Source organism: Balaenoptera physalus, assembly GCF_965194825.1.
Source record: "Balaenoptera physalus genome assembly, chromosome: 10".
NCBI classification, from domain to species: domain Eukaryota; kingdom Metazoa; phylum Chordata; class Mammalia; order Artiodactyla; family Balaenopteridae; genus Balaenoptera; species Balaenoptera physalus.
The window spans coordinates 49,197,343-49,209,845 of NC_138889.1; the positions used below are offsets into that span (position 1 = coordinate 49,197,343).

General features: G+C 44.1%; 1 protein-coding gene across 1 annotated transcript in view; it reads left to right on the forward strand.

The window, feature by feature from the left end:
- ME3 (malic enzyme 3) overlaps nucleotides 1-12,503 on the forward strand; it is a 327,764-nt gene that overhangs the window by 25,175 nt on the left and 290,086 nt on the right. Inside the window, exon 2 of the mRNA XM_082410149.1 lies at nucleotides 4,450-4,750. Coding sequence (XP_082266275.1) covers nucleotides 4,450-4,750 — 301 coding nt within the window. The remainder of the gene's footprint in view (nucleotides 1-4,449; nucleotides 4,751-12,503) is intronic.

Genomic DNA, 12,503 nt, shown 5'->3' on the forward strand with positions numbered 1-12,503 from the left:
GGTGGAATGTAGCTCCTCTTTCATCAAGTAGTAAAATTAATGAAACAACTATGAAATTTAGAAGGTAAACCCAGAAACCTTAAGGAAAAAATATAATAATCAACAAAATTCAATAAAGTTTCTTTTTCTTTTTTGAAAGAAAGTGTATCACACCAAAGAGCTTGCTTTTAAAATACTACGTTCCTAAATAAGCAAAGGAAGACATTATTACGCATTTCATGTATCTGTTTTTACAGCATTAGGTATAGAATCCATAAGCTACCTTTAGGAGCATTTCAATTTAAAAGTCCTTTGGTTTTCTGGGTGATGGGATTAAATGTGATGTTCAGTTTCTTTCTTAACAGTTGTTGTTTTTGAGACAAAAAAGTAAATAAAAATTCACTTATAAAAAGTCATGCTTGGACTTTCCTGGTGGCGCAGTGGTTAAGAATCCGGCTGCCAATGCAGGGGACACGGGTTTGAGCCCTGGTCCGGGAAGATCCCACATGCCGCGGAGCAACTAAGCCCGTGTGCCACAACTACTGAGCCTGTGCTCTACAGCCCGCAAGCCACAACTACTGAGCCCATGTGCCACAACTACTGAAGCCTGCGTGCCTAGAGCCCATGCTCTGCAACAAGAGAAGCCACTGCAATGAGAAGCCCGCGCACTACAACGAAGAGTAGCCCCTGCTCGCCGCAACTAGAGAAAGCCCGCGTGCAACAATGAAGACCCAATGCAGCCAAAAATAAATAAATAATAAATTAAAAAAAAAAGTCATGCTGATTAAAAATTGACCAAAAGACCTTAAACAAAAGGGAGCGTGAGCCAGTTTGCCTGTGTTGGGAGAGAAGGTGGGACCCAGAGACTTCAGGAGCCAGCGTCAGAATCTGTTTCCTTCCTCATCTGTGTGTGTGTTCTGGAGAAGTCAGAGTGACACAAATGTAATTTGCAGCTGACCCAGCACTGGGAAGTGTGGCATGTATAATCAAGACAGAGAAGCAACCGAAATCTGACTCAGAGGTGCTAGAAATACTGCCTTGCAGTAATTTTAGAAAAGAGAGAGCAAGCCTGAGACTACACAACATTGAATTCGTCAGCGTTGACTGGAACTAGCTGTGGTGTGGTGGAAAGAACACTTGAAGTGTTTTTGCAGTCAGGGATCCTGAGCTTAAATCTAATTGTGTCTCTCAGGGACTGTGTGAACTCAAGCATTTCAACTCCCTGGGCTTTACTTTTCTCATCTTTAAAATGAGGATAATAAAACCTGCCTCAAAGTGTGGCTGTGAGCATGAGCTGCTTTTGCAGGGCTGTAGGGATATCCGCTGTGATGACGCAAAAGTGGTATTTATGCAAAACATCATAAGTCAGTGGAAAGCGACACAAATTTAAAATCAGGCAGACCTGAATTCACCGAAAGTCAAATCATAGCTTTCCTTCTTTGCAGCTGTTGGACTTTGGGCAAGTTTGTTTCACTGAGACACCTATAAAAAGGTATATATCTATCTACCCCATAGTGTTCTTAGAAGAATTAAATTCAATAATTAATGTGCATAGGGCCTGACACAAAAAAAGCTCCATGCATCTCTGATTTCTCCTTCTGCTGCCTCTTTTCTGCCTCTAGCCAGAGAAAGGTCTCTGCTTTTGAAGCCTCATGAAATTAAATTTGGTCCACCCCGATAATTCAGGATAATCTCCCCATTTCCTTCTCAGGTTCCAGGCATTAGGATGTGGACAGTTTTGGTGTGGGCATTCTCCCTAAAGCTATACTTTCATGTGCCAGGTACTTTGCTAAATGCTTTCCATGTATTATCTCATTGAATTACCTCAATAACTCTATGCAGTTTATTTCTGTCAGTCACTCTATAAGGAAACTGAGACTCACAGATGCTAATCAGCTTGCCCAATGTCACACAGTTAGGAAATATAAGAGGCGGAATTTGAATGTAGGTCCTCTGAGTTCAGAGCTCATACTCCTGTAGAGGACAAATGTCTAGAAGGAAAAGGCATCAAGTTGTAGGGCCTTGAGATGCATGGGCCTTTTTTGTGTGCAGCAGTGCTCCACGTAATCATGTGAGGAGAAAATACGTAAAATATAAATTCTCTGCGGAAGATCAAGTGGTATTTGGAAAGACTGGGTTACAAATACGTATGGGCAACAGGAGGCAGATTAAAATTTTAATGGGACATTGACTTGGTCTCAAGAAATGGTGTTCTTGGAAGGAATCCAATGTGGTCTGTCAAGGCACAGTATAGAACTGTGACCATGGACTACATAAAAACACAAAAACAGTTATTAGGCTGGATTCTGGGAGGTCTCCAGAGGATGTGATGAAGCCTGAGGGTCAATCTTAGTTGAGTTAATATCTACACAAGTGATCTTGGAACATGGGATCTTCATTCTTTTTTAATGAAATTCACTGGAGATAACAAAATGGCTGGAGTTACAGTCACCAGAAAGAACAGAAGAAAAGTTGACAGGAAACATTTCCCATTAAACGTGGGTGGGGGGCGTGGGGGGAGGAAGAAAGGAATGCAAAACATAGATAGTCACTAAGATAAGGAGGTCTGGATGGAGCCACCATGATTTAAGAGGCCTACAATAGACAGAAAGGGGAGACAGGAAATTATATTGAAAGTGAAATATGGTAGCTGGCTTGAAAACTGTTTCCCAAATGTGCAAAATTCCAAATGTCACAAACTTCAGTGCTTTGGGGGCACAGCTGGAGGGAGGCCCCTGCTCATGCACTGAGCTGGCTTCCTGGGTACCAGAGAGCTAGGAGTGGTTTGGGAGAAGCAGAGGCAGAGCAGGCTGGGAGAGGGTTGGGAGAACAGGTTAGAAAAGGGATGAATATGTGTCACAAAGAGCAGCTGTACTTCCTCTTAACTTGCCTGCCCACCCTCCCCTTCAGTTAAGTTATTCTGGGCTGGCCCAAAGGGCAGTGTTAAGTGGCCTCTGTGTTTCTCCCTGAAGAATCTCTCAGGGTCTCCCATATCTTCATGAAGTCATTGTATGTGTTAGGTTGGCTGGTAATTACTGGGTTACTTGATTCTCCTTCTCCAAACCGTGAGCGCCATAAGGTCACTTGATGAAAACACAGGATAGGAAACCATCCCAGAGATGGCTGTTAATCTTTTTGGGAGTCTTAAAATTTGATAAAAGCTATGGTTTTTTCTTCCTAGAAAAATGCACAATCAGGCAAACATTTGCATACAACTCCAGGGGCTTTATGAAGCCCCTGGGTCACTTTGGAACCCCCAGGGAATCTCCTGATCTATATCCTCAGGTTAAGAACCTCTGGTTATAGCAATGGCAAATGCTTGACTCCGGCTATAGTCTTTACCACCTCTCACTTCAGCCCCGGCCCCTCCCCCCCAGTGCCTTAGTGCATTGGTAAACATTGCTAATTGATCTCACATTCTCCTGCAGATCCTGGTTGTGGTTAGCTAAACATATTGTGGTAATCATTTCATGTGGTAATAAATGTGAATTAAACCATCATGCTGTACGCCTTAATCTTATACAGTGATGTATGTCAATTATTTCTCAATAAAACTGGAAAAAAGAAAGCACTCTCTTAGAAATAAATGTATATTTATTCAATAGTCACAAGAAGTCAAGTGATTTTCCTAAAAGACGCTTCCACTCATTTTTATATTATTTTCCATTATATGTGAAATACATCACCTCTTCCTGACCAAAACAAACAAACTACAAACCCCAAACCACCTCAACCTAGTACTCCCAATTTTCCACCAATTTTTCTGAATTGGCATCCGAGTTCAATCCTGGAAATGAGAAAAGAAGATAAGGAGAAAGGCTCATTGAAGTCTAAGAGGATTTTCGAGGTGGAAGGAGTGAGAAAAGGCTGAATAGGATGAGGATGGAGAAAAGGATTATTGGAATAGGCAATTAAATGTTTGGTGACCTAGGAGAGGGCAGTTTAAGGAGAGCTGTGGGGTTGGAGCCAGATCACAGCGGGTTAAGTTGATGGGTTTCTTTGACTGTATTCTAAAGAATACATTCAAATGTATTCTAACTGTATTTCCTTGAATGTTTTCTAAATAATCAGTCATATGCATAGGGATAGATGTACAAGGATGTTAACTATGGTCTTATTAAAATAGTACTGGTACAAATTGGAAACCATCTAAAGGCCAAATATTAACGAATTTGGTTAATTTGATTTTAATGCATCCATATGGTGGAATAATATTATATTAGTAAGGATTCTTTATTTTAAGTAACAGAAACCTGAATCAAACTAGTTCAAAGTTCAAGCAAAGAAAGGTAAGAGGAATTTATTGGCTCATGCAGTTGAAGAGCCCAGAAATTGCCTGGCCTTAGGCAGGTCTGGAACCAAATGCTCAGATGATGTCCTCTGATTTTAAGATCGATCTCTCTCTCCACTCCCCGCCCCACACCACCATGTTTCTCTCCTTTACTCTGGAATGGCTTCATTTTTACACAGGATCTCTCTTCATGATGAGAAGGATGGCCTCCTGTGGTTCCACCATTTCCAGAGCTCACCATCTCCACAAGAGAGAACCTTTCCTGGTCTCCGCATCCAGGCCAGGCCCCTCCCCCAAGAATCTTACCAACTCCATTTGCATCGCTTGCCCATCCTTCAACTGCTGTGCGCAAAGGTGTGGAGTACTGTGATTGGTCAGCCCGGAGCACATGTACCTTCCTTGACAAACCCACCAGAATCACGTGCTGTGGGGGAAAGGCGTCTAACAAAAGGAAGGAAGACGGAATTGACCAGAAAAGAGGTACCATTATAATTGTGAACTTGTTTTTTTTTTTTTTAATTAATAGACTTTTTTTTTTTTTTAAGTATTTGTTTATTTATTTATTTATGGCTGTGTTGGGTCTTCGTTTCTGTGCGAGGGCTTTCTCTCGTTGTGGCAAGCGGGGTCCACTCTTCATCGTGGTGCGCGGGCCTCTCACTATCGCGGCCTCTCTTGTTGCGGAGCATAGGCTCCAGATGCGCAGGCTAAGTAATTGTGGCTCACGGGCCCAGCCGCTCTGCGGCACGCGGCATCTTCCCAGACCAGGGCTCGAACCCGTGTCACCTGCATTGGCAGAAAGACTCTCAACCACTGCGCCACCAGGGAAACCCTGAACTTATTTTTTTAAAAAGACTGTGTAGATCTACCTTTATGGGCATGGAGGCTTTGGGTGATGGGGCAAGACTGAGGTTTCATCAGACCTCTGCTGTTCCCTGTGCCGGGAATCCCCCCACCTATCACGCCAACCCTTCCCATGTTTCTGGGCTACTGACTACTTGGGGTGGGTAGAATAATGCCCCCCTTCCCCAAAGAAGTCCAAGCACTAATCCCTGGAGCCTGCGAATATGTTACCTTATATGGCAAAAAGGATTTAGCGGGTGTAATTAAGTTAAGAATCTTGAGATGGGAGATGATCCTGGATTATCTGGGCGAGCTCCGTGAAAAGACGCTCCAAGTACACTGTGAAATAAGAAAAGCAAGTTACAGAGCACAACATAGAATATGATTTTATCTTTAAAATCTGTTTAACTTTACTTACATAGATGCATAGGAAAAAGTTTGGAAGATGTACTCCAGATAATAATAGAGTTATTTCCGAGGTGTTGTGATAGTAGATTTTTTTTTCCTTTTTGCTTCCATGCAGTTTCTTACTATTCTGCCGTGAACATAGATTACTTATGTAATTCAAAGCCATAAGAGGTGAAGGAGAGGAAGCAGCCATGAAAGAGAAAGGTGGGATGGTGTTTTGAATGAAGCACATAGAAAAAAAAAGTTGCTCGTTTATCCATTTATGTATGTATTTGTGTGGGGAACACTGGAGCCTCTTTTTAAGCTGAGGTGGTGGGCCTGGGGGAGCTGAAGAAGAAGATGCAGGAACCAGGAGAAGATCTGGGGGAGTCGGATCTCTAGGACTGGTGGGGGAGGAGTACCTCCTCAAGCCCAGGGCGCGGGTGTCCCTGAGCAGCCCGGAGGAGGGAGGAGAGGCTGGGAAGAAACATAGAGGTTTTTAATGGGAGAAGAAGGAAGTCAAGGACCTCAGTCTTCCAAGCAAAGAAGGAGCCGTGGGCAAGGGGGCTGGAGTGGGTTGCGGGGGCTTAAGAAAAATGGAAGCAGTTGGAAGAAAATGTGGTCTGAGGAACGTGATAGGAGTCAGCTAGCATCAGTGAGGCTTTCTGAGTGGCCTCAGAGCCACGGAGATTAGATAACAGGGTTCGTAGTCATGCTAAGCATAGCAGTGGCCTGACTTCTTCCTGTGACATGGAGCAACCTGGGAACAGAGAGCAAAGCCAGCAGAGAGAAAAGAGAGTGCTTGGCTGCATGGGAGGCTTCGGATTATGGGGTCCAGGGTTCCCCGTCGGACCTCAGGGACTCCCACTGAGCTTCCTAATTCAGTTAATTGATTAGGAATCCGCTGCACTGCTCTGCCCTGTGCCCCTTGTGCCACCATGTGGTTGCCATGGATCTCTCAGGCCTCATAGCGATGAATCCAGGAGCTCCACTGAGAGTATCTGAGAGGCCAAAACAAAAACAAAAACCATAAGAGTGTGACAAAGGACATAGACAAATGGTGCCATTGAGCTGTTGGGAGCAGAGGAGGGGGTGAGCTGAGGAGAGAAAGCGAGAGGGGACAGGCTAGTTTCCAAACCAGAGGTACAGTCCGGGTCACCTTTACAGGATGAGTAAGGTGAGCCAGGCAAAGTAAGGGGGAAGGGCATCCCCGAAAGGGGGAACTGCAGGAGCAAAGGCATGGAGGCCTGAGGCTGTGTGGTATGTATAGACAGACACATGAGAGTGAGTGTCTTTACAGGGTCAAGTAGAACGGAGGGCCTGGTGGGAGATGGGGCTGGAGAGGTGGGCCAGGACCTCACCCAGAAGAAAAGAGGCCTCTGAAGGAGCTTGAGAGAACAGGATCAGAGAAATAAAGAGCAAAATGAGAGAGTACAGTCTCCTAAGTCAGGTTAGCCAGGAGGTTATTAGAAAAAAGAATGACTGACAGTGTTGGGTATCCTAAAGGTTCCCAATGAGACAATTTCAAAAATCTCACCAACAGACTTGGCAATTAGGAGGTCCCATGTGACTTTTGCCAAATAAGTTTTGATGGGGCAGTGAGAACTGAAGACAGACCACAGAGGACTGGAAGGTAAGGGAGAAAGTAAAAAGAGAATCTGAAAACTTTGGCTCAGTTAGAAAAGAAAAAAAAGATAAAAGCAAGAATGGATCAGAATTTCAAGAGAGACTATGTGTGTTTAAGGAAGGGAAAGATTCTAACATAGAGGCTGTCAGGTGAGGGACAGGTTTACATTTTAAGAAAGAAAAGATAAATTGCATGGAGCCCTTGAGATGGGAGGGGGTGGGTTTGGGTAGGAGGGGCAAGGAGAGCTGATCTTGTCTAATCGCCTCTATCGTCTTTATGAAGTATGCAGCATGGCGATCTGCTGAAAATGAGGAGTGAGGAAAATGGTGGAGTTAGAAAGAGGAGGTCACATGAAAGGGCCGTTGGAGAGGAGCTCAGGACTTGTGTGGGCTGCAGAAAGTACATAAGGTCATGCATGGACGACGCACTGCTCAGGGCCTGGGTAGTAAAGGCCCTAAACAAATGGTGAAAATTATCCATGTTCGAGGTGAATCTTGAGGAACATATTCAGGGCCTAACTAATCTCAAAGGGACGAAGTCCTGGGTCGGGGCAGCGATGGGTCTGAAGGTCAAACACCTACAGTGGGGGGGGGGGAGGGGGAGGGTGCGAGGGTGGGGAAGGAGGGGAAGGGGGGACTGGAAGGCAGATGTCTAAAGCAAAGAGTTTCTTAGTAGTTTGTATATTGCTCCCCAGCATCTGGGTGTTGAGATTTGGAAAGAAGAGCTAGTTCTACAAAGTAAGGAGAAATCGAGAATTCGGAGGCCATGTTATAATTCCAGAGGCAGAACTAACTCTGCTATCAGAGTCTGAGCCTTTTGCTGCAGTGACTGCAAGTTAAGAAAGATTAAACTGATAAAGTGCAATCTGAGATGATGTGGTTCAAAATAGAAAAAATGATTCCATGACTGGGATTGGTTGGTTCAATCTATTTGTTATCTTTTCCCCATTTTCCTAAATAAATGTTTACTCAGTGTCCTAGTAGGTTCTCAAAGTCAACAGAAACAAAGTTTGGCATAGATTTTGTTGGCATGTCCCTGATTTTGTTGGTGTTGGCAGGTATGGGCAGCATGTGCAAGTATTGTTTTGCTTTGTTTGCTTGTGTAAACATGGTTGAGGTCAAGAGTACCTGCTCTTCTGTTGCACTAATGGGGTTTGATCCCAGCTACCCCTGACTAAACACCATCACATCACTCTCCAAGCCTCAGTTTTCTCATCTGTAAAATGTGCATAATATCAGTATCCATTTCCAAGGGTGATCAATAAATGTTTATCCTTACTATTATTGTTAGCCTGACTTGCCTTAACTCCTTTTTAATGCCCTCTCACCTGCTCAGCTGCTCCATTGGCCCATGAGCCACAGTCAGGTGTGGTCCCAGAAGATAAGGCAGCCATGTTGTTTTTACAATATGACAAGTTGCCTAGTTCTGTGAGATGACAAATAGAGCCATTCAGACACAATGCCTTTCGAAGAAAAGCAGCTATGCGGGTCTCAGTTAGTAGCGTCAGTGTCATAGGAGGAAAAAGCACAGCCCCTCCTGGGTTAGAGGTAAGGGAGGCCATGTGAAGCCAGATGAACCCAGCAAAAATCTCCCAAGTCCCAAGTCCAAACCAGGCTGCAGGATTACTCTCTCTACAGTGTAAGGAATCGGACTATTCTAGGCAAGGGCAGAGTAAGAATATGGCTCGTGATATGGACCGGTCTCTAGGAGCAGATAGAAATAACTAACAATTATTTATTCATTCATTTATTTACTCATTTATTTGTTTATTCAATCATTTAATTTTCAGCACTTACTGGGCATCCACTATGTGGCAGAAACTGCTTTCATGCTGAGGTACAGAGATAAATCTAATATTCTTGAGGCCAAGCACATAACAGTTCTAAAGGCTGCTGGCCATTTTGAAAAATGTCTGTGTTCGAGACATTATACTAAGGACTCAGCATATTTTATTTCAGTGCCCCTCGCCTCTTAGATCTTTACACATGCTGTTCCCTCCTCTCTTTCTGGACTAAATAGGTCTTCAGAACTCAGTTGAGCTGCCATTTTTTTCCCAAGAAATCTTCTTTGACTACCCCTACCCCCAAGTCAAGTTAGGTGTCCTTCTTAAGTGTTTCCCAAGTATCCTGGATGCCTCCAGTGGGCTTACCGTGCTATATAAATGAATCCTCTCTTTGTTGATCTATATCTACCTCTAGATTGGAAGATCCATGAGGGCAAAGAGTCTCATTTGTCTGGTCTACCACTGTATTCCACCAGGCCACACAGCACACAGAAATCTCTCGGTAAATATATTTAGAGTAAATACATGCTGATACTCACAAATGAAGTAAGCATTATTACCTTTGCTTTACAAATAAAGAAAGTGAATTTTGTTGTCAAATAATTTCCCCAAACTTAAAGAGCACTGTATAGGTAGAGGTTGGAACTGAACAAATCCATAGTGTTAAATTCCAGCTGGGTACCGCTAGAAGGTTCTGAGGCTGTAGTCTGCCCTCTTTGAATATTGGAGTCTTAGGAAAAGTAAGAGAAAAGTTAAAAACATCCCCAAACTCAGACTTTTCCCCTAAAGAATCAGAAAATTTTCTTTAATTGAATAGAGACTTTTAAAATCAGTGTTATTTAATGCTATATCTTTAAGCCACTTAAAAATCATCTCACATACTACCCGTTGTGTATCTCGCATGCTGGTCTAAGGCAGTAGATTTTATTCCCTACTCTGGGAGCCCTGGGTTCTTCTGGGGTGGAGACTGACTGTGTCAATATGGGGAAGTAGCTAAGCAGGTAGGGCTCTGAGGCTGCACACGTAAGTTAGAACAGCTCTGCTCTTGTTCAGGGCTGTGGACCATTTCATTTTTTAAAGGGTTACACCGCTAGAAAAGAAATATCTTGAAAACCACCAGCCTACTCACTAATAGTGTCCAGTTACTTACTGTACACCTACTATGGGCCAGTTCTTTACATACTTTAAACCAGCGGTCCCCAACCTTTTTGGCACCAGGGACCGGTTTCGTGGAAGACAATTTTTCCATGGACGGGGGGTCTTGGGGGAGATGGTTCAGGCGGTAATGCCAGCGATGGGGAGCGATGGGGAGCGATGGGGAGTGATGGGGGACGATGGGCAGCGGCAGATGAAGCTTCACTTGCTCACCCACCACTCACCTCCTGCTGTGCGGCCCGGTTCCTAACAGGGGGTTGGGGACCCCTGCTTTCAACTTCTCTCTACAAAGTGGCTGTTGTGAATGGATGAGGCAGTTGACACTCTGAGAGATTCAGGAACCTATCCAAAGTCTTCTGGCTGATAAGTGGCAGAACTGTCATTCCAACCTAGTCTATCTGCTCTTTGTCTGTTTTTGTATCCTGCTTTGGAATCCTTTCCATTCAACACATTATTTATTGAGATTCTACTACTTTGTAAGCACTTGTTAGGTTCTGGGGTTAGAAACTCAGTCTACTGGAAGTGAGAAGCATGTGAATAAATATCTACACAAAGCGTTTTGGATGCTATTCTCCAGTGAGACGTGGAGTGAAGAGTGGTCAGTTCTACCTGGTGGAGTGAGAGAGTGGTCATTTAGGTTTCTTAAAGGTGGTAATGCTGCAGGGTTAGTGACAAGTAGGAGTGCTGGAGAGATGACATTGGAGAGTTGGGGAGGCCAGATTTTAATGGGCTTTGTGTGTCATCCATACAAAGACTTAGAGCCCTGTGGTCTGGGACTTGCATCATTTAATTGATTTATAGTCCCCTACTACTTAGTTGTTTTGAAAATTGCAGTCTTAGCTAAAAAAATCTCTGTGGAAGAGATTTGTTGCCATTTTAGAAGGAAAATGGAAAGACAGCTGAAGAAAGAAAGTTATTTGGAGGAGTAGCCCCTCTCCCACCAAGGAGTATGCACTTTAGATATTGGGGATCAGTGAAGGATTACAATGCTAATTTATCACACTGTGGCTCTGAAGTCACCTAGGGCCTCCTTGACCTACAAGATCCAGCTAAACTCGCCTCACAACTCCAATTTCACAGCCTGTCTCTCGCAGCACTTGTTCCCCGAGGACTTATTCTCTCATGGCCCATTTGTCTCTAGATTTTGTCTTCCTCCAACCCTGTGTTGCACCAAGGATGACCCCAACCAGACACGAAAGTCAATATCCAAAAGAATTCACTCACACCAAAGCACAAACGAGCATTGTAGATTTTACTAAAGATTTCTAAGGGGAGTTAGAGGAAGAATTTACAGCAGTCACACCAAAGTCCACTTTTACACATTCTTGTTCTCTCCAAATTCCTCCTTCATGCAGTAACCAGCCCAAGGCACCTTTCCTCATTTCCTGGATTACCTGTTGAAACTTCAAATTCTTCTATTACTGAAAAGTGCATCTGTTACCCCAGCCCAGGAACAGACCTGGACTCAGATCCAGGGATTAAGATAAATTTCAAGCCCCAAGTATTTATAAAAGCTTTTCCACCCCATATCCCACAGCCTTCAGGCCAAAATACAGTGTTCTTCATAAGAGAAATCCTGGTGCATAGTTTTTCCTATCTGGTTATAAAAGGATTAAGATAACAGTAGACTCTTTGATCCAAAAGTGTAAAGCTATACCATTGTTTGTACGGGGCAATCTCCCTTGAAGAATGAATCATCCCGTCAATCCTGGGGGGAAAAATATGTGTCAGAACCAAGCTTAGATAGGTAGGGGGAGAGAATCTCTTTTGATCTTGTCAATGGAAAGAGTCGAGATGTTTAAGAGAAGATCCTAGGTGGTGGCCATCAATACGGCATCACCCATGGGCAACAGGGGGGAGCTCTGAAGTGAGGACTTAGGCAAAGGCTCTGGGAAGTGATGTCAGCCCTTTGGATAGCTAGCTCATTGCCATTCATGGAACCTGTGTGAAATGAGAAGAGGTAAAATCCCTGAGACCTATCCAGTTCAAGTGGAATCAGAGCCTGTGCTTTGGAAGTTGCATCATTTAAATGATTTATACTCTCTGTTTTCCCTATTTGCTCTTCCCTAACATTCAGCTGTTTTTGAATGTTCCAGTCTTAGCTGAAGAATCTGTGAAAGTGACTCATTGCCATTTTAAGGGGAAAATAGAAAGATGTTTGAAGAAAGATAGAAAGATGTTGGGAGAGCAGCACCTTTCCTGCCCAGGAAGGTGGGGAGCCATTGAAGAATGGAGGCAGTGGGCTTCCCTGGTGGTGCAGTGGTTAAGAATCTGCCTGCCAATGCAGGGGACACGGGTTCGAGCCCTGGTCCGGGAAGATCCCACATGCCGCAGAGCAACAAAGCCTGTGTGCCACAACTACTGAGCCTGTGCTCTAGAGCCCGCGAGCCACAACTACTGAGCCCATGTGCCACAACTACTGAAGCCCACACGCCTAGAGC